The sequence below is a fragment of the Melospiza georgiana genome, chromosome 9, assembly GCF_028018845.1.
Source record: "Melospiza georgiana isolate bMelGeo1 chromosome 9, bMelGeo1.pri, whole genome shotgun sequence".
NCBI classification, from domain to species: Eukaryota; Metazoa; Chordata; class Aves; order Passeriformes; family Passerellidae; genus Melospiza; species Melospiza georgiana.
Window position 1 is genome coordinate 27,201,793 of NC_080438.1, and position 27,639 is coordinate 27,229,431.

The 27,639-nt window shown below is 41.2% G+C and overlaps 1 protein-coding gene across 1 annotated transcript in view; it reads right to left on the reverse strand.

Annotated features, from left to right (window-relative positions):
• Positions 1 to 26,877, reverse strand: part of USP24 (ubiquitin specific peptidase 24) — a 62,177-nt gene extending 35,300 nt beyond the window's left edge. The window contains exons 1-16 of the mRNA XM_058030020.1: positions 26,415 to 26,877; positions 14,335 to 14,500; positions 13,304 to 13,371; positions 11,712 to 11,855; positions 11,095 to 11,217; positions 10,178 to 10,213; positions 9,536 to 9,601; positions 7,974 to 8,039; positions 7,090 to 7,164; positions 6,220 to 6,378; positions 5,010 to 5,124; positions 4,393 to 4,496; positions 3,145 to 3,252; positions 2,589 to 2,684; positions 2,330 to 2,491; positions 392 to 499 (exon numbers count right to left, since the gene is read on the reverse strand). Coding sequence (XP_057886003.1) covers positions 392 to 499; positions 2,330 to 2,491; positions 2,589 to 2,684; positions 3,145 to 3,252; positions 4,393 to 4,496; positions 5,010 to 5,124; positions 6,220 to 6,378; positions 7,090 to 7,164; positions 7,974 to 8,039; positions 9,536 to 9,601; positions 10,178 to 10,213; positions 11,095 to 11,217; positions 11,712 to 11,855; positions 13,304 to 13,371; positions 14,335 to 14,500; positions 26,415 to 26,720 — 1,902 coding nt within the window. The 5' untranslated portion in view covers positions 26,721 to 26,877. The remainder of the gene's footprint in view (positions 1 to 391; positions 500 to 2,329; positions 2,492 to 2,588; positions 2,685 to 3,144; positions 3,253 to 4,392; positions 4,497 to 5,009; positions 5,125 to 6,219; positions 6,379 to 7,089; positions 7,165 to 7,973; positions 8,040 to 9,535; positions 9,602 to 10,177; positions 10,214 to 11,094; positions 11,218 to 11,711; positions 11,856 to 13,303; positions 13,372 to 14,334; positions 14,501 to 26,414) is intronic.
• Between the last annotated feature and the right edge of the window lie 762 nt (positions 26,878 to 27,639).

Genomic DNA, 27,639 nt, shown 5'->3' on the forward strand with positions numbered 1-27,639 from the left:
AGTCCCACACCTCCACACAGCCACTCTACAGCACACGACTGCTGGTAGTTTAGTCTGTTTTCAATGTCAATTCAATTACAAAGCAGTTGGTCTAAACATTAGCCATTGTTTATTTCTTAACACAAACATGCCTGTTAATTATTCTACAAAAAGCTGAGAATAAAACAAATTAGTCCTGACACAGCAAACAGATTTATACATGCACAAACATACACTCACAAAGGGACAGCACAGCACCTCTACTCCAACAGCTTGTTTATGCTACATCACTAAACTACTTTTAAAATTGTTTATTAGCTAATTATTTTTTTCTAAATTCAAACTTCCATGTTTGGCTGAGCTACACAGACACAACAAAAGTTTCAACAATCTCGCCAGCATATAGCCTTACCTTGTCTTGTTTTTGGTAAGTTTGCTTAATAAACGACCGCGTGATTTCGTGGAGCTGACGCAGGGCTGGCACCACCCACACAAACTGGGGATTATTGTGCTGGGACGACTGGCAGCAGGAAAGGTAAAAACAATTACACATCTGCTATGTGCTCAACAACAGATTAACCTTCCTCTCAGACTCCTGGAAGCCTAATGATATCTATTAAGGCTGCTGTTTCAAAAGAACAGCTACCACATCTGCTGGCTCCAGATACTTGTTCCTCCTCTCTTTTCAAACACACTCAAAGTGCCCTTCTTCACTTTCTACAAGAAGTCCCTTGATAAACACATATGCCATTTTGCTATCCCTATTATTAAGCCCAAAGTGCCAGCTCCTTGCTAGAGAACATGCAAATTAAGTAGCCAAAAAGAGCTCAGTTGCACCAGGGAGAGATGATAACCACCACCTTCCTCAATTATGGGAGATTAAACAGGTCTAAAAGGGCATAAAAGGGCAAATCCAGCAAAATGGTGTCACTGCTAAAGGAAGAGCAATAGAAGAAAGCATTTCAAATACTACTGAGGCTTAAGAGACAAGAAATTTCTGATTGGTGCTGCAAGCAGCTCCCTGATAGGAAGCAAAGGATACTTAAGCTGCATTTTGAAAGAGATCCTACAAAGAATAACCCTCCTACCTCAGTTTTAGAACTGCTCATCACTTTTCTGGGAGGCTTCATTTTCTGTAAAGTTTGACCACACAGACCAGCACTGAGGTTGCTTGTTCAGAGAAGTGGTGTCTGGTTTAAACACTGTCAACACCCAAATACCACCTACATACTCAGAGAGGCTGAAGGAACCTAACCATAACAGAGCTCTCCACTGAAGACTTCCTCACAAATTTGAGAAAGCTGCCCTGACATTACATTCCCTCCCAGTTTATGTCTTCATTTCCCTAATGAAGGGAAATAAGAACACCATGCATCTTAGAAGTCTGCCGTATGCTTACCCCAATCCCTTCTAGTTTACAATCACAGCTTTTGTAATGTTACCCACTGCAGCACCTATGTAAAAGCCCTTGCCAGAATATAATTAAAAGGAATGAGATTAAGGAAGCATAAGAGAAGATCCAAAAGAAAAAAATAAACCCTACAACTTTCAGATATTGAGAACCCAAGATTTGAAATTCATATTCATGAACACACACAGAAGTGTGATCAATATCAAGAACCAACATACTATACCTCCTAAACATCTAAAATCCTCTACAGATGCTGCAACACAGACAAAACCTAATTTATCATTAAAGAAATGAACAATGAAGTACAAGCCTTTTTCTCTATTTACAGCATACTTCAAGCTGAAAAAAGAAGACAAGAGCATTCCTGCAGGCCTGAAGAAAAACTGCCTGCTATTTGAACAGTGCAGGAGAGAATATATGCAGTCTTTTAAGCCATGCACATCTCTGCTGCTGCCAGGAAACAGTACAGGCAGCTTTGGGAATGGCTTCTTTATGTTACAGGAAAAGGGTTAAGTATTTTACTAAAATACAAAACTACTACAATTGAAATATTGATTTGCATTTTGAGACTTAATGGTCATGCCAGAACACATGCTTTACTCAAAATAAACTAATCTAGGCTTTCACATGAAAGGGACAGTTAAAATACTGACATACCTTTACAGTGGTTCCATTTGCAAATTCTAACCTTGGGCCCATCCTGGTAGTTTCCCATAAACTGATCACTCCTTGTGCTGAAAATTTGCTTAAAACAAAGGCAAGAGACTTACTATGAGTCTCATGATCAACAAAGTGGCTCACACAAAGCCTACCCCTCTCGAGGACTCCCCAAGGTAAGAACTTACAGATGGGACACACAATTTGTGCATCTTGAAAGAAAAGGGCAACATCGAGGCTAGATAAAATTTCATTTTGGAAAAGATAAAATAATAAACCAACCCTCTTGATATCCTCTATGCATTTGATGATGTAGCTCCTTTTGATTGCCTCTTTCACTGCATAAGCATCACTGAGGATTGTCAGGTGTTCCTCCAAGGCCTGCTGGATAAGACTACACGGTAACGTTGGAAGATGAGCCAGCTCCCAAAGTACCTCCAGAACCTGCAGGAAGAAGGGCCAGGATAGTCAGAACCTAGGGAGTACAGAGGCTACTCTACATTTAACAAATCAGAAATCCAAAGGAAAACCATCCCCTTGCCTTGCCAGTTGTTGTTTCCACTCGTGCTTCTCGGCCAATGCGCCCAATGAGGCTCAGCAGCTTCTGCCTCACTCGGTCACTCTCTGTCTCCCAGCTCTGCACAGCAAAGAAATCAATGTTAGAGCATATTATCAGGTGTTACATCTCAAGTGTACACAAAAATACAATCCACAATTGCTTTACTGCAGGAAAATCAAAATAAAAACAAGTATGTTTCCACTGTAAGTATTTCCTTATTTCTGTTGCTGGGAGTTACAGCACTAATTTGCTCAACACTTTTTAAAATACCATTAGAGATTAAATATAATAATAAAATCTCACTTTAAGTCCCTTAGGACTGGCTATCTAATGTACTTAAAATCCAAGTCAATTAGCAAAGCAGTAGCAGATTAGGCTTCTGGGTTAACATAAAAGTTAAGTGGTTTTTAATAGCAAATTTTACATTTATATAGAAAATACAAATGTATTCAAGGTATTTGCCTTTCATTAGGCTGGATGCACAAGCACATCTCATCAATTCTGTTCCTAAGGAATTTAAATTCATGTGAAAACTTACCTTTTGAATTAGAACAAATAAATGATTGAGCTGGTCAGAGCTAAACTTCACAGCAGCTGCAGCAATAATGGTGTGTATGTTCTCAATCACAGTGGAAGATTGTCCCGACTGAAAAGGAGGAAAACACAAGAAGGTAGGTCTTCAACTCAAACAAGCCAGAGAAAAACCTTCATGTAAGCATTATCCTAGCATTATTCACATTAATGAGTGAGAATAACAGCTTTTGACGTGGTAGAAACACAAGTTCAGAGTAAACTGTCTGTGCTCCTCATTTCCCTGGCTGAGAAGTCTTTGGAATTATTTCTAAAGCAGGAAACTACAAGTCTGCCATCATTACAGCAGCTTTAAGCTGCTGCAGTGGCAGCAGTACAAACATCACCTTTTCTACTGCTTGGTTTGGTTCACGTGTGAGGTGTTGAATCTTTGAAACTCTTCCAGGCTTTACTCAAAAATGAGCAATACAAAATCTCCTCCCACACGCATGGGAGCACCATGGTAACAACAGCCAGAGAGGGGGAGGAAGTATTGCTTTTTATTAAAGAATAAAAGTGAGGGAGCTAGAATCACATTTCAACTTTGCTAAGCATTAAAGCCTTGCTACCATGCCACACAAACTGCAGACATGACAGTGTTCAATGAGTTTAGTCTAAAATATCAACATTTGCACAGAGAAGAAAACCATTTCCTGCAGTGGAAGATTAGTTTCTTGTCAAAGTTTCCATGTGTCACTTACATAAACACTCAAACCACCTTCCCCACACAGAAATAAACTGAATATCCTTAAAGTGAAGGCCAAAAGATGTCAATTATATGTCTGTACAGGAAGGTAAATGAGAATGGAGCCCACTCTCTTTAAAGTCACACTCTGACATTAAATCCATAGCTCGAGCCACAAACATTAATATCTTAGTTTGGTCTAGACAAATATTCCTGTCACCTGTTTCAGGTGTGAAACCTCTGACAACCTCTTTATGCCAAGTCAAATACTTTTGCAGTTCCTTAACACTTGTTGCAAAGAACTGAACTTCATCACAGGATTCAGCAGCTGTGATACAAGAAATTTCCAGAATAATAGATTTTACATGATAAAGGAAGAAGTAGAAGGAAATCTTTGGATTAATTATACTGCTAAAATCTCAACACCTCCCCATTGCAAGAGAGATGTATAGATTATTTTTAAAAATCCCTTAATTTGAATGTTTGTTTATAAGGCAGCCTAAAAGCACCTGCCTAGCCTTGACTGCTTACCTGAATTTTCCAAATTTTAGTGAGCTCATCTAAAGATAATTTGCTGCCCAGCAGTTCAATAATTCCCTTTATACGATCACAGTACTGTGCTTGGTCTATATTACCTGTGAAACAAAGAAAAGCAACTCAATGAATGCATTTCAAACAATATTAAATACATTAATTTTATATAAAGAACTAATTATTTTAAAAGAGAGAACAAAGCTATCTTCATTTGGAAGGTCTTTCTTTACTGTTACAGACAAGTATTAGTACAAAGAAAAAGAACAAGGCTGTTTCCATTTTTATTTTGTTTTGCTTCATACATCTGATAGTACTCCTACAGAATGTTACTACTTGAGGAGAAAAACACCTCTTTTCTCTCTTTTTTTAGAGGCTAACAATATAAAAACTTTGAGTAAAAAACCCCAAGTACAGCAGAAGACATCTGCACAGATGTCAAACAGAGGACAAGATGATAGTTACAGAATTTGCAGGATTTTACTCTATTTTGGAGACAACAAAACCCTTGAACTCTGGTTAATAGTGCTCATTAAAGTGTATTGAAAGGGAGAGATGAGTTTTTAAAATTTAAGTAATTTAAAGCATGTGCCAAAAGGCTTTGGGAGAGTTCTTACCTTCCAGAGCAATTGACAGGACCGAATTCTCCACGAGCCAATTCAGCAGTCGGTCTGTGTCTATTGCATTCTTCACTGACTTGGACACAGTGCTGTCTTCTATTAATTTTGTTACCTAAAAATTGCAAAATGTAAGGTTTTTAAAAAAAAATCCCACCTGCATCACACATACAGAGAATGAAACCTATTAAAAAAGGCTCATGATGAAGCTTAAGTGTGAATCCTGCAATATTTTGGGTACAGAAGGTGTTTGGGATTTTTTAGGTTGGTTGTTTTTTGCATGGTGTTGGCTTTTTAACTTCTTGGTTTTGTTTTTCAGTAAGTCGTTTAAAGGCAAATTCCTAACCAGAAACACCATGTCATCAGTCTCTGATGCAGCAGAATCTTATTCTCAGTTTGACATAGAAAAGCTGGCCTGTGCTGCCAGGTATCTTTCTACAGATAAGCCAGAAGTAGGTTATCTCAGGCTTCTGCTTGTTACACTCAAATCAGTGTCCTACTTTTTATCCAATACTGAACTGATACAGGCTCCTCACTCGAGGGAGAAAAAGCACATTTCTGCTAAAATCTTCAAAAGCTGCACTTTTATAAATTCACCACGGATACACAGCATTTATGATTAAGAACCAAACAGCAATGAGTTTAACATCTCAATAGTCTCATAAGTAGAGAAGGAAAAAAGCAGCAAAGATGGACTCTGAAACACTACAGTGTCCACATACAACTGTAATAAAAAATACAATATAAAATAGTACAATTATGTAGTGTAATGACATGATATGAGTGGACTGAAACATCAATATAGGTTGTAAGTCCCATTTGGTTTTTTTTTCTGTTTCCTCTCAGTGAAAGAAGAAAAATGGGATATACCTCAGGATGCTCAGCGTTATCCCAGAGTGAATATTTAATGAATAGCATAGACCACTGCTCACAAATCAATCTAAAATTACATTTCTTAGAATAGTGCACTTCTCAAACTGTGTCTAACTGGGAGGCCTTGCAGTGGCCACTGATGCTATAAACAACTCCTGTTACATTAACTTGTTTCGGTGTTTATTTTGAACCGAGCTTTTGCTAAGGCAACACAACTTGCAAGGAGATATTGCACCATCTCTACTTAAGGCTGTGGTTTCAGTGGCTTATTAACAACCCATCCTACCCAAACCCATGCTCATGTGCACACACAGAGCCAGACAAAAAGCCAACCTACCTCTTTGAGGGAGTTCATTTTTGCACTGAAGTGGGGGGATTTCAACATGCGCAGCAGAATGTCCAGCCGCAAGTCATCGACCGCCGTGACCAGGTCAGGCTGGAAGCGCATGCACAGCAGTTTGATCCCAGACAGGAGCTCAGGGATACTCACCAGCCTCTGTTTGAAACAAAACAACAAAAAAGGGACAAACAGAGCCATTGGTACTTTTGCTATTCTGCTACGGGTGTCAGCGACTCACAAAGAATAACCAGACTAATTAACCAAACAGACTGGTTGATCAAAACACAATACCTGGTAGAAATGAAAGTATTGCTTGTACAGTAGAAATTTTAAGATAATGAAACTTCTGGTTAAAGCTTTAGATTTGGTAAATTGCTCTCCTTTGGTTCAACAATCTATGAATACTTTCTTGTTTAAAATTAACTATTTATAACTAAGCAAAAAGTCAATACAATTTAATAGAACTGAATGCCAAATTCAGGGTAATGCAGGAAGTAGCCATAAGTTACACAAGACATTTTGCTACCAAATTCTCAGAAGCTATTGCAACAGTAATAAGAATTTAACACACTGCAGGTCCGTAAATATCTTTGAGTCAGAGAAGCTGCTGCACAAGGGGACCAACAAAACAAAAAATTTGATAGCAACAGCAGAAAAATATTTAAGAAAGGGTCATAAACCGGATAGTTACTGAAAAGGGTATTGAATGGAATTGGATAAATGCATTTTCACCATGTCATTCAGTCAGAATTCAGAACAAGCTGTATTCCTGCCAGTGAGAAGAAAGCTATTGTTCTAATTTACACTGACAGCATTTCCAAGACACGCAGGAAGTTCTTCCTAAATATTTAATATGTAAAACATTACCTTGTCTTTCAAGTCCTTCTCTTCTACATTCTGTACATATTTAATCATTTTATGAATGACTGGATCCAGCATGGGCTAAAGAACGTGAGAAAAGGCATGACAATCATTTTAATGCTTCCTGAAATCAATTGCATTACTCAAAAGACGTGACTGCAGCAAAAGGAAATACTTAGCTGAAAGGTCACCACTGCCTTAGAGATAAAGCAACACCTACAACAAAGATAAAGCTATCCTGGTAGCTATGTCCAGGAAAATAAAAAGCAATTAAAGTAAGAACCCATTTCAGACCACTGTAATGCAGGTTTGCAAATACAGATACACCAATTGACCTCTAAAAACACCATCAGTTATTAGGTGCATGGGCCTCTCTTACTCCCAGGGGCTTCTAAACTACATCCTCTTCAAATAAAGTCTTTCAGTCACTTAAGTCAACAGTTCTTGGTGGTGAGGGCAGGAGTGAAGCCTGGAGTACACTTGCACATACAAAGAGATCCTGGTGAATTATTTTCCTGTACCACAATTTTTGCAGTGTAAACTCTCCTATCCATGTCCTTCAGCTCAGCCAGAAAGTTAAACTGAAAGCAAAATTCATCCTTCAGGCTGGATTCTTTCCCCACATGGCTTCTACTGCTGAAGCTTACTAATGGCAGTGGTAAAGCCTCTCACTGCTGCAGATGTAGATACATGACTACAGATAATTGCTTGGAAAATGAATCTGAACATTGTCTGAGCCCTTTACTCATCACCTCAGCATGCTCAAAATGGTTCTTGTACTTTCTGCAACGTGAGGTTTGAAGGCTTTTCAAATTAGTCACCAGTTGCACACCAACACAGTTGGAAATTAATTTTCAGTCCTCTTACAAGTCATAACAAAGACATTTTACCTGTACTACAGAAGAGTTAAGATACTCTGCACAAACTCCAAATGGTTGAACTAATGCAGAGATAGCCTGAAAAAAAGACAGCAAGTATTTAGGTGCATATTTTAAGGAACCTTTTCATAGTAATCTATAGCTTAAAAGGCAAATAAAGGTGAACAAGTATAATTTATATTATGTATTCCCAGTCACTTGCTATGATTGTTTTTGGTGTGCAAGTCCTTTACAACAACACATGGTTTCAGAAAGATTTACTCTATGGCACGCAGTAGAGTATGTGCTATGTATTATATATGGCATACAGTATGTGTTACATATTTTTGTCTGAAATAAAAAATGCCTTCCCAGTTTTCTCTAATCTTGGTCCTCTCATCACTCTGTTCAGTGTTCTCTGACAGATCCTGTTTCAGTCACAGAAATAAACAGACGGAAAGGAACATATCACATTTTGCTTGCTCTCTACAGCAATCAAAAGTGTGAATGCAAAATTTAAGGTTAAAGCCATATGGCAAATTTCTTTCCCAAAGCAATACGTGGGAGAAAGCTTTTGTAAATGTGTCATATACATGTCAAGATCTCTTCAATGCATGATTTTAAAGTGGTATCTATCGTCAAGAAATTAAATGTATAAAAGCATTTGTTTGCCAATAAATAATATCAAAATCAGTTTCTTTTCACACTGGATCAAGAATTGTGGAACTGAGTGTGCAGCAATGCAATCCAAGGCCCAGATTAATGACGTTGACCCAGATTTCCTTCCTAAGCAAGCAATTATTAATCATTAAACAAAGTCAAAGTTTCTATTACGGAACTGGCATGTATATCAAGGTTTTCCTTATTCTTCTGTCAAGCTCACATATGAATCTATCTCAATACAAAGCAGAAAATATCAATACCCCAAGAAAAGAAGTTGAATTCCCTCCAAGTGGCATGTCACTGGAAGCATACTGATTTTATACTGGGGGACAAGGTTCCAGATGACATAGTTTTCCTTTAGCCTCCTCATTCTCCAAAGCTTGAAAGAATTGGAAGTCTCCTGAATGTAGGTTAGGAAGCTAAAACTAACCAAGTTAGACTTCATCACCAAAAATAGCTTAGCTCCGTTGAACCAGTCAGTTTTAAGACACTGCTCTTGAAAAGTTGTTTAGGATTAGACACTGTCTGTCTTCCTAAGGATTTTTTCCTTAATGGTGATTTCTATAATAAATGACAGAAGTCAATTCTCTTGCAGCTAAATGCAGCTATGGGTGCAGTAAACAGAAAACCAGGGACATACTGGTGAGCATACAACAAAAGTGCTTTGATTGATGTCTAACCAGAAGGCTGAATGCTAGCAGCAAGGTACACTAATTTCTCCTCTTCTCTGTGAAGTCTTAATTGCTCTTCAGTCAGGATTCTTATGTACAACCTCATCTGACCTCCAGCCTGACAGCACTTCTCCAGGGCTCTGTGGGAGTGCTGCTCTGGTACCAAAGAAAAGGTGAAAGCACTGCCAAAAGGGACACTGCTGGTTCTGCATGAAAGGTAAAATGGAAAGGGAGAAGTCTCATGACAGAAGATGGACTTACCCCAAGTTCAATATCTTCAGAATTGAGTTTGGACTGAATTGCTGAAAATCCACCCAACTCCGCAAACTGAAATAAAATAATCAGTGTTACACAGTGAATTACAGTATTTTATCTTTTAAATAAAAGATTATAGAAAATATTCCACTGACACTCCCTGAGATGCCAACAAGTGTCCTTTACCACGGAACATCCCATCCAAACAAAGCTCTGTACTTTCATGGAAATGCAGGGACACACTGGGGAATGCAATGCAATTATACACGACAGCAGGGTAAGCATCAAGCTAGAAACTCTGTCCTGAGTAAAAATGGACAGAGGGAAGAAAGGTAGACCACACACAGCAAGAGCTGACTGGACTGGCAGTTTTGCCTTGGGGAACCTTTGATTGCAGCCTCAGCTGGGCTCTCAAATTCCTCTAGCCATAGATACCATATTAGGGTAAAGGTGCTCAGGGGAGAAGGCAGCAACTCAACAAGCTACATTTTACAAGGCAGGATTAAAATATCACACTATTTTTTTTGTGGTTGTCAGAAAAGTGATGAGTGAAAAAACAAGGGCAAGGTAATGGTGGGGAGAAGAAATTACCCCTGAAGACCAATGAATTCAAGTGACAAACAACAATTCTGGTTTACGTTTACCTACCCTGTTTACCAGGTCCACCAGCCACCCATGAGGCTCCTTGAACAATAAGAATGGGAACAAATTAGCAGCTGCAACATCAATGCTAAACATTTGTCTTCTGAAACAGACATTTGGACACAAGTTCAGCACATCAACCCACGCCTCAAATGGATGCACCATTACACAAATAAAGCAGGGTTTGTAACAGCTCCTGTATTAAGTGTAGCTGGAGCTCGGGTTGGTTCTCATGAGCATCATCCTGTTTTGGACTCTGCCTGACATCACTGCCCATGTGCTGTGGCAACAGATCACATTGTGGCTGCTGACTCACAAGCAACTGTATTTATAGCACTGTAGCAGTGTGGAACATTACTTCCCCAAAGCAGCAGATGTAGAATTTTCTTTCTACGGCCACAAACTTGTTTCCTGAAGGAGAAATCAACTCCATGATGCTGTTTTGTCCCACCCATCTGGAACAACTGTGACAAGATAGTGCAAACCTCAAAAACTGCCTCCTTGCCAGTGTGTTTGAGTTGAAGATATTTTATCCTTGGCTGTCAGAAAAGCCTGCATTCTCTACTAGAACTGAACACTTGGAGTTATCCTGGTCATTTTACACTCAACAACCAAACAGATGTCAATCCTTAAATACACAGACCCACCCGTTGTGTGCTTCATGTCTAAAGCAAAACACAGATTGTTGTGCTACTTTAGACATGAAAGTTCACCCATTTCTAAATGCAGCCTCTAACAGAGAATTGGAACAACTTGAGAGCACAAATTAATGTCTACAGACAAACACACACTCCACATCTATTTGCAGTAATTCTTGGTGACATATTTAAACTTTGTGTTACAAATACCTACTACACAAACAATCTTATCTGAGACAAAGACATCCACCCTACAATTAGTTTTTAGGGCATGGCCATGCTTACCTTCTGAAAGGTGGATATGGGTGAGACAGCATGCATGTTGCCCTCCCCAAAGACTTCTGCCCAGTTTCTCTGGCACACCTTCATTCGGTTCTTGAAATGATATTCATTGTCGGGATTGAATGCCTACAAAGAAAAGCCCAAGGCAATGAAACAGGTGCCTTATGCCACTTTCAAAACTTATCTTGATAATTGTTTTAGCTGAGCATTCTCCTGGCTGACAGTTAAAGATCTAGCAAAAAATAAAGCTGGATACAAGCCCCCTGCTCCCGCCTCTCAGTTCTCAACATACAAAGCATTTTGAAACCTTTATATATCCAATAACCACTTGAGCCAGAGGTCCATAAAACAGAGAACTGAACTCAAAGTATTAGTTTTAAAAAATAAACAGCAAAGTGACAAAAAAGTGATATATTCTTTTTTAAACTGTTAGTTTTCAGAAGTTTTGAACAGCACCCACTCCTTTGAATTGCATACTAGATGCAAAATACTTGCAGCAAACAATGGCTGCAGATTTTAAGACAATGAACTACAACTTAAACAGCTGGAAAAAGCATCGGCTGCATAAATACAAGATGCCAAATACCCAGATATTAAAACAGCATCAGAGGGTGAAATACCATTGTAAGCACACCAAGCAGGCCCACGGGGATGGGATCTTGTTTTACTCTCTCTGCAACCAGGTCCACCAGCAGCATGAGCATGTTGTAGATTCCTTCATGGATTTCAGTTCCCCACTTGTGAACAGCACTGGATGTCAACAGCTAACAAGCAAAAAAAAAAGGCAATTTTTTTAAAGTTGGAGCACAATCACAAACAAGGACAAATTTATCAACTCCTGTGACTCTTTTTTCAGAATAAATGTTTCCTTGGAATGCACTCATCACTATCTGGTGTGGTTCTCAGATGTTCTTTCTGCATTAATGGCTTAAGAGTTAACTCAATTTGTAATTTTGCAGAAGAACACCTTAAATCACAGTTTATGACAGAAAATAAAACCTATCTAAGCATTTTCCATTTGCATGCACTAGGAGAGATTGTAACCTTTGCAAAGAACAACCACTATGAAATGAATCTGTCTGCAGATTGAACACACAACTATTAAATCTTAAAACAGGCAACCATGAAGCTGCACTGATTCAGCTGAGGTAACCATTTACCTATTCACACTTTTTGAGCAGCTTCTATTGGAAAACAAAGCACATGCAGCAGGAGAAAGAGGTATTTAATGCTGCTCCCACCTACTGAAACATGTTCTTTAAATCTGGTTTCATGGTTGTTTATAAAGGACACTTGGCTGCCATCTGCAAATTCATTTAATTTCTGCTGTGTCTGAACAGAAGCAGATAAAATTAATAGCTTAACTACAATAACTTTTTGTAACCTTATAATAGAGTTTCTTGTAAATATTTCAGCAAATTGTAATTCAGCACATCCTGAACTTACATTTCTACAGACTATCCTTTTGGAGGAACAATCTACATTGTTTATTTCATATGCAAAAAACATCAAGTGATGTTAAACTACTGTATGTAAGATTAGTACTCTGATAATAATATGGAAAAAGAAATTTTCCCTTAAATTTCTGCCTTCCTTAAATGAAGTTATACTTTCAGTATTTTAACACTAGGACAAAGTAACTTTTTAAAGGGTATGTATGTGTTTTTATACATATGGACTAAATACTGGGCAGGAAATTCAGGCAGTACCTAAAGTGGATGGAATAGTGGGAAGTCAATTAGTTTGGGCAACTATATAAAGCAAATTCAAAACAGCCCAGAGAAACACAGGGCATTGAGAACTGAGGTGAAAGACAAAATTCCAAATGGATTGTGAAAAGAATTTAGCAACCCTCTGAAGAAATAACAGAAAGAATAGTTAATGGAAATTTGACCATGAACTTGCCACCAGTGGACATATCCAAGGGTCTTTAAACCTCTCTTTGGGCTCTGTTAATTACTATAGGGCTCTTCATTTAAGAGAAGAAAAAAAAAAAGAAAAAAGCTAAGTGCTACAGTTGGCCAGAGTTACAAAATTGGAACCCTGTATGACTTAAATTTAAATTTCTGTGATTTTAATCTAGGAAAATATTTTGAGTGTGATTTTAATCTAAGAACCCATTCAGCAGTTGCCTGAAGTCTGGATTACAAAAGACTATTTCCACCATGAACAACACAGAGAAACATTGAATTGGCCTACTGTACCTACTTACCTTTTTAAATGCTTCAGGCATGCATCTGTCCATAAACCTCTTGCAATTCTCATCAGAATCAGAAAGACCTTTACAGAAAAGAGAGTTCTTTTTAACAGTACTTTAAAAAAATGACTTTTTAAGATGACCTCAGAGACCTTGTGGCAAATTTGAGGGAACACCAACCCAAATTAGCAGTAGCAAAAGTGCTACTGTTCCTTCATAACTAGCATGCTTTTAAAGCCACAAAAAGCGTGATTTGAGAGAACCTGCCTTTCAGAACTAAGAATTAATTTCCCAATACCTTTTACAGGTTTTTCAAGCATTATTAGCACCATAAGTAACTGGTAAACTTCAGAGTTTACAATTCATACATTACTGATGCTTCACAGCCTCCCACCAACAGCAAATTAAAGCACAGCCTTTTAACACAGATTGCAAACAGAGAAGCAAAAACCAGAACCACTTAACAACTTCTATTCTTCCACGAGATTACAACATTCCTTTAGTCTGCCATCAGGCATGGCTGAAAAATCTATCTTGTACTCTCATTATACACCAGTTGTTGGGTGTGGTGCCTCCCTAACACTCTTAACCCCAGCCAAAGTACTGAATAAGAAGAGTCAAATTCAGATCTAATGCAATATAAGCACTTCACTCATACAAAGTGAAAAGCAACCACTTATGCAAGAATGGTACAGCAGGGACTGAGATGACAGCTTGCTTTTATGAACGGAAAACATCCAGCACAAGGAAAAAAAAGTCAGTAATTTAGCTCTGAAAAGACGTAATTCCCACAATTATTAGGACATAAAGAAACATGTGTGCCACTTTTTGAAAAAAAGTTAAGTAAACAGATTACTTTAGAGAGAAAGAAAAGAGATCAATGATGTTTTTACAGCACTGGGTAGAACAGTTCACTGTTAAACACTTTCCCAGAGATGTGATTGTTGTGCAGGGTGCAAGAAAACAGCAGCAAGATTAAAGTGAAACACACAACTGCCCAACACCCTCTGAACAGATAATCTGTGCAATTGTGAAAGGGAACTTACCCAGTCTGGCCAGGTAGGTGGATGCAATTAGGCACTTGCCTAGAGACTCCTCCCTCTTGTAGGGTATGGACCAGTGATCTGTCAAAACTCTGCTCTCCAGCTCATACAAGTTGGTTGTTGGAAACTCAATCCCTTCACCAGAGCAATTCCCATTTTCATCATTTTTCTGCAGGTGGAAAAAAAAAAGTTCAAGCGAAACAGTTTCCTAAACACATTAAAGGGTTTAGAAAAGGCAGCTGTGCTTGTAACAAGCATGTCAAATTCTCAACCCTGAGGCTGCTTGTGTTTTTCAAAGCAGAATTGAATATTTCAATTTGAATTGAAGGGATTACATACCTGTATGTATTTCATGGAGGTGATAAGTACCATGTTTACATAACTAATTGCTAACTAATTGCCAATTTAAGCAGCAAATCTTGTTCCATAGCATATCAGATCCTAGAGCCAGGTGATAAGTACTTCCAGTCCCTGGGAGACTGCAGAGTACAAATTTTGATCTCCATAGATCTGCACATTAATCCTCTGTTCAACAACTCCTGTAGAATATGGGAATAGTTTATTCTAAGGGAAATCCATTTCGCTCCATCACACTAGAAATACAGGATACTGTTTCAGTACCTCAAGATTTTCTTTTACTAAAGTAAAACCTACATCAAATATAGTTGTCTAACAAGGTAACGTAATTATCCTTCTGAAGTCATAATGAGTTACTGGCAAATATTCTGGAAGCTAAGAGGGAAAAGGCAAGCAGGTGACTGCAGCTAAGCTTTACAGGTTTCCTTGCTAGGGGCACTAAAGAGCAGCTATTCCTGTGTACAGGACACAGAATTACCCCCTGCTCTCCTCCAAGTGCCATATGAGGTAACTGCCCCAGCAGTGCCAAAGAAAGAGTAGACAAGTTATTCATTTATTTTCTTTTGTTTATTTTTTAACCTCCCAGAGATGCCAGGTACCCAATGTGTCAAAGAGTTCACATGGACTACCTTTCCCTGCCTCCACAAGAGCAGGAGAAAGGACAGAATGTCTGGGTCAAGCCTGGCAGCGAGCAGGAGCCACTGTCAGAGACAGTGGAAAACAAGAGCAGTGATGGTAACAAGATCCCACTGAGAAAGAAGCCAGGCACATGGAGGGAGGAAGGACAAGCAGGAAACACATTCCAAACTAAAAACCAGACAGTGTCAGCAAAGTGAGCGGAACAACTAGAAAGGAATAAACCAAAAGAACTGAACTCTGGAGGAGATGGTATACCAAGAACAAAATCAACGTACGCACACAAGTGTGCTTCCAGCTCTCTCACTGCATTTGCTATTTGTAGGATTAGACCTGTTTTTAAAAAGTAAATCTGTCATTCACTTTCATAATGGTTCAAAACTATTAAGCCAAGGGAACAGCAATTGTGCAGAGCTTAACCTTTAAAGTTCACGGACAGCACGTGGGCTGGACTTGCTAACGTTCTGCAGAGCAGCAGGACAATTTATAGGAGCAGAACACTGCTCAGAAAAAAACACATATTGGTGCTTGGGAAATAAAGAGCTGCCTTTCTCCAACCCCCTACTATACACTTTGTGCCCAGTTTGTCTTTATGGGAGGTTGTACTTCAGCAGACCTGAGTATCAGCTTCAGAAACTGTGGTTACCTGATCCAGCACTGATTATGGATGCCTGATGTAATTCCCATCTAGCAAATCACACCCTGTTTAAACACTTCAGGTTTTGGAGGAGGGTTGTTTGAAGGTCTACATGAAAAGACACTGAAATTATTTAGAAGCATTTTTTAGAAATTAAACAGTTAATTATAAAGCTTCTGTAAAGAACACCCATGCAGAAAACAAAACCATTTCCTACAGAAAACAAGTGTGCAGTTACAAAGAAAGTGCTCACAGTAACAAAGCAGGAATGAACTTTTAGTATAAAAAAAGCAGACTGAGTATAACTTCAACACCCAATTGCTGGGTGTTCAAGGACTACAGTTCAGCCTCCACTTGTAGCCAAGGAAAGCAACATTTCAACAAATGTTACAGAAACAGAGCAACAGTTGCTTCATTCCCTGGAGGAAAGCATCCACATTAAATAAACGCTGCGACAGCAACTGGCATCTAAAGAGGTGCAGAACAGCAATGCAGACCCCTTCAACTGGAGATGAAAAACTCCACTTCTTGCTCTGCTTTCCCATCTGCATCCCAGCAATGCTGCTCATTAGTTGCCTGTTTCCACACAAGTGATTGCCAGGGTCCGCAACACAGAAATTCACATGAAAAGTGAAATAATACATGTTCTTCACAGTGCATTCAGCTCCCACATTATCCTAAATTATGCTTAGAACACATCTGGACTATTGCTAGATTGAGTCTACCAACTCAGTGCAGTGAAAAGAGGGTTTTACACAAAAAAATGAGCGTGGTATTTGGAATAGTGCCCTATAGTAATGGGAGCTGTTTGCTTTGAAGGAACATGCTTTTGGCACTTTCCAGGAATTAGAGGCAATGAGGCTTCTTGCCTGACAGTGCTCTGCTACTAAAACCATGTGCAGAAAGTATCAAGTTCATGTATTAATTTTAGAACACATCACATCCACATAGCTTCATAGCGACTGTGAAACCTGTGACAGTCTCAAGCACACACCCAGGCAGTTTAAAACCCAAATTCCCCTCCAAACCATTAATAAATTGAACACTCTGCATTTCTGGGAGATTACAGCTATGTTCACATTATATTAGTGCAGAATGAGTTGTGTTCCTTAAACAAATCCACGACAAGAAACAGTCTCTTTAAAGACTTACTGCTGCTCTTTCATAATTAGTGTCTTTCTGCACATGAAAAAGCCCAAACCGTTCACCACCCAATTTTTAAATCAATTTTGGCACTGCTCTTTAAAGTGAGGGATTTATTAGCAGCAGCTGCTGCAGCAAGGTGAAACATCAGCTCGGTTCTTGCATCATCTTATGCTGGCTGGAGATCTGCACACAGATCTCACACTGCAACACTGCCTGCAGAATTCACTTCTCTGCTGACACTCACAAATGCAACACAGCCCTGAACACCACAATTAATGCTCTGTAACTGAGGAGCTCAGGAACTGTCACTGCAAACTCTACTGACAAAGATTTTGAAGAAAAATTACGGTACATGCAAAAGTAAATAGACACAAGGCCATGACAGCCATCCAAAAAGTGATTTTCTCAATCTTGGCTTTGAGGAATTACATGGGGTTTGTTTGCTTGTTTCTAAGTAAATATATATAAAGAGGTAGCTCCCTCCCCTCAAATAGGTGACTTCACAAAGGTGTCTGCCAGTTGATGATGATCTGTATCAGGACCCTGCAATTCTGGCTGAACAGACTTAGCACTGCACTGGTTCCCAGCATGGTAAGGATTTGTACAGATTTTTTCCATAGAACAGCAAAAAGCAAAAAAAAAACCCCCAACCCTATCCCTGGTAACCAATGGGTCATCCAAAGATAAACTGTCTAAAAGGCCATTACAATCACTGTTTTCTGCAGTAGGAAATCATACTGCATATCATAAACCTGTGGCTATTTCTGCAGCTGAAATAGTGACACCAACAAACTTCTGCTGACAAACCTTTAACACAGTTTTCCATGCCTTCTGATATATCTCTTATTGCACAAAAGCCCTGAATATCCTCTCGTTCTAACAGTCTTGGCTCTTCTGGCTTATTTTCAAGGTGTGAAAATGAAGTTATGGCTAAACACACACACAGGCTCCCAGGAGAAATACCCTCACAAGAACAGGCTCAAGCACTGATTCAAGATTCCCTCTCTGGGGACCTGGCACCTCCCAGATTTGCTTGCAAGGCTGAATAAACAAAAATTGTTCAACATCTGATCAATAAAGCATTGCTTAAATCTGTAGCATAAAACCTTCTACTGAAGAGTAACAAAGATTAGCACAAAAACTGAAATATGATTTAACTTTAATTGCCAAAAGGCCACAGTTTAAACCTTCAAAATGTACTCATGCAGTATTCAGCTAATTAACTCATCAAACAGTGTTTAACTAAAGCCACTGACAGTTCTCATACCAGTCGCTTTACATAAAATAACAATGAGTTTAAGACTTGTTTTGATTCTAATTGGCAGCCTTAGCAATGAAATTACAGTCAAGTCATAATTTAAATTAGTTAATTTGATTTAGATAAGAGGCTACCAACAGAATCTATTATCACCATAACCAAATCACATTATGTGCTTGTGAATCCAGTATAACTTAGGAAACAAAACCCCAAAGTCTTGCTTCTTTCAACAAGCAACAGGATCAGACTTTCTAAGACACCAGCAGACCAAGCAGCTACCTTCACCTCATGCCTCTCTAATAAGTCATTTTCACAAAATAACCATAATTTTATAGGCAAAAACCGAGATTTTTAAAGTTTCATTGAATTGTTAAACAGAAAGCAACCACAAAACCTTGTTACTATGTACCTACAAACAGGACAAAGTTTAACTGCCCTGAAAAGCAGTCATGAAAAGAATGCATAAAGCCAGAACTAGCTGACAAAAATTTTAGGTTCACCTTTCAGTTTTTAATCACAGTCATGACAACATAAAGAAATGAATTTTCCAATGCTACAGCTTTTCCAGCAGCCAAGTGTCAGCAGGGATGCTCCCCTCTGCCCAGCACTGCTGTACCACTCACGAGCGTTTGCAGAGCACTGCAGTGCTCAGGTGGAGGCAAGGTGAGAGAAATACATCAAATACCCATAAAAACAGAGCATTTCTCTGCTCTGATGTACTGTGCCCATCAATTTGTGGGAGAAGCTATGAATCCTCAAGTCATGACCTGACAGTCCCTCCACCTGCCAGACTATCGATTAAAGCGGTTTTTAGTTTCATGCCTGGATGTCAAACCTTTCTTTCTGTTAATTAACTCCTAAAAGGGGGATATTCTGCTACCTAGAACTCAAACACAAGTGTAAGAATTCAAAGCCTTTCAAATACCTTGAAGCTACCACCTTACACTTACACATAAACACTAAGAACAAGGTCCTGAATGTTTAAAAAAATTGTCACATTTTCATATCTGTAACCTATTTGCTTTTTATAAACTGGTATTTCAGATGGTTAAAGAACTTTCAACTCTTGTTAAGTGGCAGATATGGGAACAAAATTGGAGAGTATTTCCTAGCTGCCTGTTCCTGCACTCAGATTGAACCCACTGGACCCACACTGCTAAGAGCAAGCTTGATATCTTCTTGTGAATACGTCAGTATTAGTAAGACTCAAAAAATAGTGTCATGTATGGAATTTCCACATTATGTTTCTTATCTGGCAATAAGAAAACCCACTGTGATTTCCTGAATGTTTTACTGACAAACAGACATTTACTTGCAAAGCATTGTCACAGTTTTAAACTGTTTTAAGTCCTAAAGAGATACAGCATCTCATCCTTGAATTTTCATCCAGAGAAACATATTGGGATGCAAAAATTTTAAGTGCAGCAACAGATAGGAATGTTTATTGTTGTTTATGTTTTGCTAAGAGAACACAAGCTTGTTGGTGAGATACACAGATGTTTTGTTTTCTTCTTTTTTCATAGAAAGGAAGCTCTTGAAATTTCTACTGTGGACTACTTCACACAAACAAATACAGTCTTGTCACAAGGAAAAAATACCAGTATTTTGTCATGCCAATATAAGAGGATGATACCAGTCTACTACTAAAGGAAAAGAAATCCTATTTTACAGACTCTACCTAACTGAAGTTGATCTGGACTCTCATTCCATCATAGAGATGTCCTAAGAAAAACCCAATTTATTTAGTGAACTTTCTCACAGAAGGTTTCAGACACTGACCTTAACCGAGAGTTGCACTAGGACACCATCAAGGATGTATATATATAATTTGTTATAATCCTTTACAGCTACTAAGGGTTTAGTCTAAACCCTTAGTAGCTGTAAAGGATTATAACAAATTATAACCAGAAAAACCCTATGGCTCCACCTTCTCTCTGCCCCCCATCTCTCACAACCAAGAACTGTGTAAGACTGGGAATAAGAACAAGATATAAATTAAAAAATAAAAATAAATTCAGCAAAGCTGAGAATTAACTCAGAGTGTCTGAAAACATGGCTTGTACTCTCTCCCTGATTTCCAGGGTGATGGTGTGATGTTACCAGGCAATACTCCCTGATGTACTTGCCTGCCTGTTCAAAGATAAACACAGTCCTGAGCATCACAGCAAAACAAAACACCCGAGGCTGTGCAAAAATAGCACTTGAATTAAAACCTCCATTTAACTTCAAAAATACAAGGAGCTTCTTTGCCCTTTTATGTGGCTACTACCACAGCATTCAGTGAAATCTGAGGCAGAGATTCACTACAACCACTTTTGGCAACGTATTTCGGAGTCTGATAAGTTGTAGGTGAGGGAGAGGTCATGGAAAGCACTGTTAGGAATGCCATTCATAAGGAAGCAAGGAAAACTCTTATCTTCCATGTGTTTTCACTATTGTCTGTGGCTATATTTAAAAACTCACTCCATTTGTGTAACTACAAACAGCCAGAGTCGGAGTCAACACCATTATCCCTCCCAACCCTGGAGTTTTCGTAAGCACAAAACCTCATGCTTGTTCCAAATAACTCAGAATAACTTAGTGTGATATCAGATAAACATTGTGCTTTTAAACAATAAAACAATGAATCACAAGTGCTTAACATTTCAGTACTTAAAATTAAGTCAATGCTTGTATCTCCATTTGCCAAAACACCAGGAATTAATAGAGAAGTGCTGCAGAACCACCACATAAAGTATTTACTGCAACATTTTAGTGACCAAAGGTCAGGCTCTGGGAAGGAAAATTAATTCAATAATGCTACTAAACACCCATCTATACTTCTGTTCTACTGATGTATAGTGAGACAGAAACCAGAACTGACAAAGCAGATGATTTTTACAGTGTGTAATGCCAAAATTGTGACTAACTAATAAAAAAAAAATCTTTAAATGTCTCTCAAGATCGTTCTTGAAAAGCCAGTGGCAGGAAGATCAAGTGGCAAGAAACACTGGGAAGATTGGCTTTTAAAATTAATTTTTAATTTGGCCCCTGAAACATATATACCAAAGGCTATTTCTACAGCAGCACAAATACGTGTTTTTTTCAAAATAAAAGCTTACAAAAGAAACAGGCACTTCCTCTTTGCCCTCCTCATACAAAGAGCTACTGTTCCTTAATCCAAAAGCAATCCAAATGATTTGCTGGAATTAACTTCTAACACTGGCTAATTTGTTTTTATTCTCATTCTTCCTCAGTATTTCACTTCCTTATTAAACAGCTGCCACAGAACAGCACTGTAAACTGGGAAGATGACCAAAAAATGCTTCCAGAGGACATTATACCAGAAACACTTCCTGCCCAGCTGAGAATTTGGCTGTACAGAGCTGCCTCCCACCTTCACTGACCCTGCAGGCATCACCTTCACCAATGAACCAGTAATTACAGAGTGCTCCTCTCAATCCAGCAATTACTCTAACGATCACATTACATGATAATGACTTTGTGAGTTATTCAAAACAAAGCTTACATTTAAAATTAACCAGCTGCATCTCTCAGTATCACCCCTACTTCCCTAATTTCACAGAGCATCTCTATTAGTCTGTGTTTTATCAAGAATGAAACTCAGAGTGTTTCCTTTCAAATGCTTTCAAGGAAGTGTTAATGGAATCAGAATATAGAAAGAGGTTCCACACCAGGGCCACTCATTTTTGAAAACAGTGATGCTGAAAACCAGGAGTGCTAAAATACTAATTCCACTTGACATTCTGATGGCATCCAGCCAGGGACTCGATGCCAGAATCCACCACAGAGCTTTATTTGATTGCTTAATTGTTTTACAAGGCCAATTCGTAGACAAGCCACTCTGTAAAACTTCCACATGAGAATGCAAGAAATACTCACTTTTGCAAAGCTCAAGACTACTTACAAGAGAGAAGACTGACTTTAAATGTGCAGAATTGTAGCGTGAAATCCATCTCATTTGCTTGAAGGCTAAATACCTTCTTTGTCTTTAAATAAATACAGCTCCTTCCATTCAAAGATCAAAGAACTTCACAAGCCTAACGTCCATGGTTCTCCTTAATAAAGCACACCCCATTATCCTCATTTTACACATTAAAAGCTAAAGCACATCTGTGGCAGAACTGCTTTCAGTCCTGAGCTTTAATAATGAGGAGAGGTAGGGTTTGAACACCACAGTTCTGCAGCATGACTAGTGAGAATGTTCCTGGCACTGGCACTCACTACGGTTGCCGGCCTGTTTTTTTCACAAAATCTCTTCTCTTGCAGCCAAACAGCACCTCAAAAGCAATCTTGGACAAGTCTTATTATAAACCTTACCTAGTAAAATCTGGCATGTATGAGCTTTTGATCCAGTTCAACTAAAAAAACATAAATCACAAGAGCACATGCTGAAGGGGACAGGAATAGCCAGGGGGTAATATAATCTGTTCATCACAATTTAGCTAAAAGGTCATAGTAATGGCTCTCAGAAGCTGTTTGAAAAGCAAATTAAGGTTGTTTTAGTAAAGGTTATACAAATCATTGGTGTATGTTTAATATTTTCACCTGTCTCTCCCCACAATTTCAATCCTCACATTTGTTTAGCCTGCTCTTCTCCACCCCATTCCCTTTCAAACTCATGGAAGCCAGCAATTGTGGCACTTGTGGCAACTCATGGACACACTGACAGACGTTGTCATCACACTCATTTATAGTCTTGTCTTAAATTATAAGGATTTAGCAGCAGTTGATAAAGCAGCTTATCTGTCAGTCAGATGAAGAGATGAGCACAGCATCCTTCACCCGCCTCCCTCGGCACAGAATCACACCGTGACAATCTGCATGCTGCCTGAGGAATAAACACAGAAACCCCACATTCCTGCCAAACTGCAAGATTTGCTTCTGTCAACAGGCATAAACACAGAAGTTATGTCAAACACACAAAGTTGCCTCTTGGAAAAGCAGGTGACCTCAGTCTATCAAGTGTGGTTTGCTGCTACAAAGGGCAAAACTTCCAAGCAGCTGTAAACCTCAAGGTGAACTTCCCGGGGTTTTAGGAGGACTGCACAAATGAACTGAAGCCCCCAAGTTTGTCTGGCCTTTTCCTTTTGATGAGATAAGTGTGGTCATGCTACCAGCATCAATGCCAAAGGCACACCACAGCTATTAACCCAAAACTGAAGCAACTGGGAAACACAGCCTGCAGAAACTGAGGTTTTAACCTCATGAAATTCAAATTTATGCACACCTTCACTCAAGTCTCATAGAGAAAAAGCACAGGGCACATGTTGGGCCAGCTCACAGCAGATATCTTGCTTCTGGGCCAGTTACTCCAAATTCAGGCTTCTTTAACACTTTCAGACAGCCCTGAAGACCAGCAGCCTGGACCACTGAAAAAAGATTCACACTGATTTTTAAAACCTTATCTAAAGAAAATGTGTTTTAACTAGTATGATATGTATCTGGTTGCTGTGCTCCTCTCAAAGAAAACCACTAGACAAGCCTTTCTTTGATCCACATGAATGCTGAACAGATTCTAACATTATGTAATAGAGACCAAATAAGCATATGCAAACATAATGGATTCATTACTGATTAGGGAAAATGTAAAGTGTTTAATCATTCATAGACCTATTCTTATATGCATGCTAAAGTGTGCTCAGCCAAAAAAAGCACATAAATTCAAAGTACAGACCTGTTATACACGTTTTGAAGAATGACTGAAGCAATCTTGTTATTTTTAAATTATAAATCTAATCCTAACTTTTGTTCATGAAGCATTAGATTGGAACATTTTACCTGGGGGAAAAGTTCTAAGAATTCTTCTCCTGTGATTTATCTTCTCTTAATCTCCTATTGCTGATATATAAAATCCAAAAATCTAACACACCACTTTCTCCCCACTGAATAAAAGTTAAAACTGGCATTATGAAGAGAAGGAAGAATACACACTTGAAGAGCTGTTAGAAAGAGAGATGATACTGAGAGGAAGAAAACCAGAAATAACATCTGAATTACCACAAGACAGCATGGGGTACAATATGTTTCACCATAATGTGTATGACTACAATGAATAATATAGCTGCTTCTGCAATGGCTTTCTCTACAGCTTCATATGCCATAAGCTTCTGCTGAATGGAAAACTACTGATTAACCTGATTAATTACTGATTAACCACTTAAAGAATAGCTGTATCTTATTAAATGTAATGCTAGATTACAGCTGACGAAATAAAAAACCCCAAGAACTGATGATATATCACTTTCCCCCTTTTCATAAAATGTATGTCAAGAGCTGTTAAATTGTACTGCAGTGTTAGACAAATATGCACAGGCAACAATTCCAGTCTCAGGACTTTTATAGATGTAACTCTTTTATTACAAAAATACTGTTTTGCATACACGTGCAGGAGTTGACAGATGCTCATCTGCAAATGAATCCAATTACTAAACTGAGGCATGAATTTATATAAAATTTCATGCAGCAAGACACCTCAATCCTTCTGAAATGCCTGCTCCGTGCAGTGATTTACCTACAATGAAATGTTTTGACTTCCCTCCTGTGGGTTAAAAAGAACACAAGTCAGAGCAAACAAGAAGGCGAGTAGCATAGGAAGCTATTATAAAGCATAAGTAAATTTGATCAGAAATACAGGATGAAATAATGGGGGGCGGGAGAATCCTCTGAGAGTTGTCAAAGTGCCATTTGTAACGGGAACAAGAGCGGGGAAAAAAAGCGCTGCTCTGAAGTTTACACTGACAGCTTCACTCGGAATGTCACACTGACAAGCCAGACTGCCCCAGCTCTAACCACATCCAACCCAAATGCCAACAAGAACTCTCGTCCACCCTCAATCCTCCACAGGGAAGGTTGGGAAGCGGTGCCCTGGCGCGAAGTCGAGGAGCAGCTCCGTTTCTGCACGGCACACGTGCCATGCCAGGGATCACCTTACTCCACAAGCACACATCAGCAGCTTAGGGCAGCTCAGGACCTAACCCAGTTAATTCAGGGAGCAGGATCACCTATCTTTATTCCGCAGGGCTGGACGTCAGCGCGCCGAGGCTACGGATACGGATGATCTGTGCAAGTGTAGTTACGCACCAGATACGCCCGTGGATTCCTCACGAATTTATTTATGGACACACACATGCATGCATGCACAGAAAGGGAGCACTTTTCTGGCACACAAAACCCTCAGGATACTCGTCACTGGAGCCTGGGAGGGTACACGAGGTTCCCTGGTTCTTTCATGAGCTTAAGCATCTGCTCTTGAGCAGTTCTTGAGACACAGGCTGTGCAAGGTGGCCCTTTGGTATCACACAAGAGGGGCTTTCTGCTGTTATCACCTCCATGAGTCCCACAGTCTGGACACTACTAATTAGCACTTTTCGTATGAGCACCCTGTGAAGTTTTGGGAAAAAGACCAGGAGGAGGAGAAGACTTTATAGGAAAGCACTACAAGATTGTTCCAGACAGCAAGGAGAGCACCCTGAGTGTATCTGCTTGTTGAAGGGTGCAGAGTTCTGGAAGAGGATGGAAGAGAGAGAGGCAAACAAGCAGGAAGGAGAGAACCTGGAAAGGGCTGACAGTCTCCAGCGCTTCTATCTACATCACAGCCCTAAGTCATGAGTTAAAGCTCTGCTCTGAAAAAACATTTGACCTCACTGGGTTCCTATTTCAGAACTTACGCTCAGCTTACCCAAATAAAACCGTACGTAAAGTCATACCCACCCTGCGCTTTCCTTCACATTGTGCAAACACTTTCAAAAAAATAGACAGCCCTTAGTCACCGGAATTATGCAAGAAGGCACAAGAGGGAGAGCGAAAAGCAGAGCCCTACGGTAGCCACACATTCCTGGAATGCCAAGGAAAACCCTGGGTGCGCTTCACCTTGCAGCGATGGCAGGGAACGGGCTGTGGAGCGCGCCGGGCGGGCGGAACGCGGGGCCGTGAGGAGCCCCGGGCCCCGGGAGCGGCGGAGGGTCCCGGGCACCTCCCGCCGGCCCCACGCCCGGGCCGACCCCCGGGGGGCTCCCACCGCCCCGGGAGCGCCCGCCCGCAGCTCACCTCGGTCTCCACCACTTCGTGGTAGGCGGGCGGCGGGTCGAAGCCGCCCCCGCCGCCTCCGCCGTCCCCGTCGCCGCCGCGGGGGCCCTGCCCGCCGGCGGGGGAGCCGTGCCCGCCCGGCGGGCCCTGCCCGCTCTCCATGGGCTCGTAGCCGCCGTAGTGGAGGCCGGGCCGCTCGTTGGTGAGCAGCGCCACGGCCTCGTTGATGTCGTTCTTGGCCAGGCGCAGGGCCTTGCGGATGGCGGCCGCGTCCGAGAAGCCCATGCAGAGCAGCGTGGTCATGTGCTGCTCCTCCTCGCTCTCCATGGCCGCGCCGGGGAGCGGGGCAGGGCAGGGGCAGGACGAGGAGGAGAAGGGAGGAGGAGGAGGAGAAGGAAGAAGAGGAGGCCGGGGCCGGGGGGAAGCCCCGCGGACCGAGAGGCGCCGGGCTCAGGCGCTGCCCGCCCCGCGCGCCGCCATGTTGCCGGGAGCGCCGCTCCCCTCCCGCCGCCGCCGCCGCGGCGGCCGCCCCGCCCTGCCCCGGCCCCGCCCCCCGCGCGCGCCCCGGCCCCGCCCCAGCCCCGCCCACGGCCCGGCCCGGAAGCGGCGGCGAAGCCGCGGCAGGGGAGCGCCCGCCGGGCCCGCGTCACGTGACGGGAGAGGATGGGGATGAATGGACCGGCGTGCGAAGGGGGCGGGGCCGAGGAGGCGCGTGAGGGCGGGCGGCGTTGTGAGGGGAGCGGGGACCCGGACCCGGACCGACATGGGGACCGGGGACGAGGACTGGGACCGGGGACGGGGATGAGGATGGGGATCGGGACCGGGATGGGGATCGGGACGGGGATAGGCACCGGGACCGAGACCGGGATGGGAACGGGAACGGGAGCGGGAGCGGAGATGGTGATGGTAATAGGAGCGGAGATGGGGACCGGGACGACGATGTGGATCGGGACCGGGGGTGGGGACTGGGACGAGGATGTGGACCAGGGTTAGGACCCGAGATGGGGATGGGGATGGGGACCGGGACGGCGGTCGGGATCGGGGCAGGGGCCGGCGGCGGGACCTGGCGGTGTCTCACGGCCTGCCGGGGGTGGGCAGCCCGGGATGGGGTATCAGGGGTGGGCAGCCCGGCACAGCATACCAGGCCCGGCTCCCGGCGCTGCCGCTGCCGGTGGTGCCGCCGGTGGTGAGGGCTGCTGTCCGTGGGCAGTGCCGGTGCGGCACGGCCGGCGCGGTCCCGGCGGAG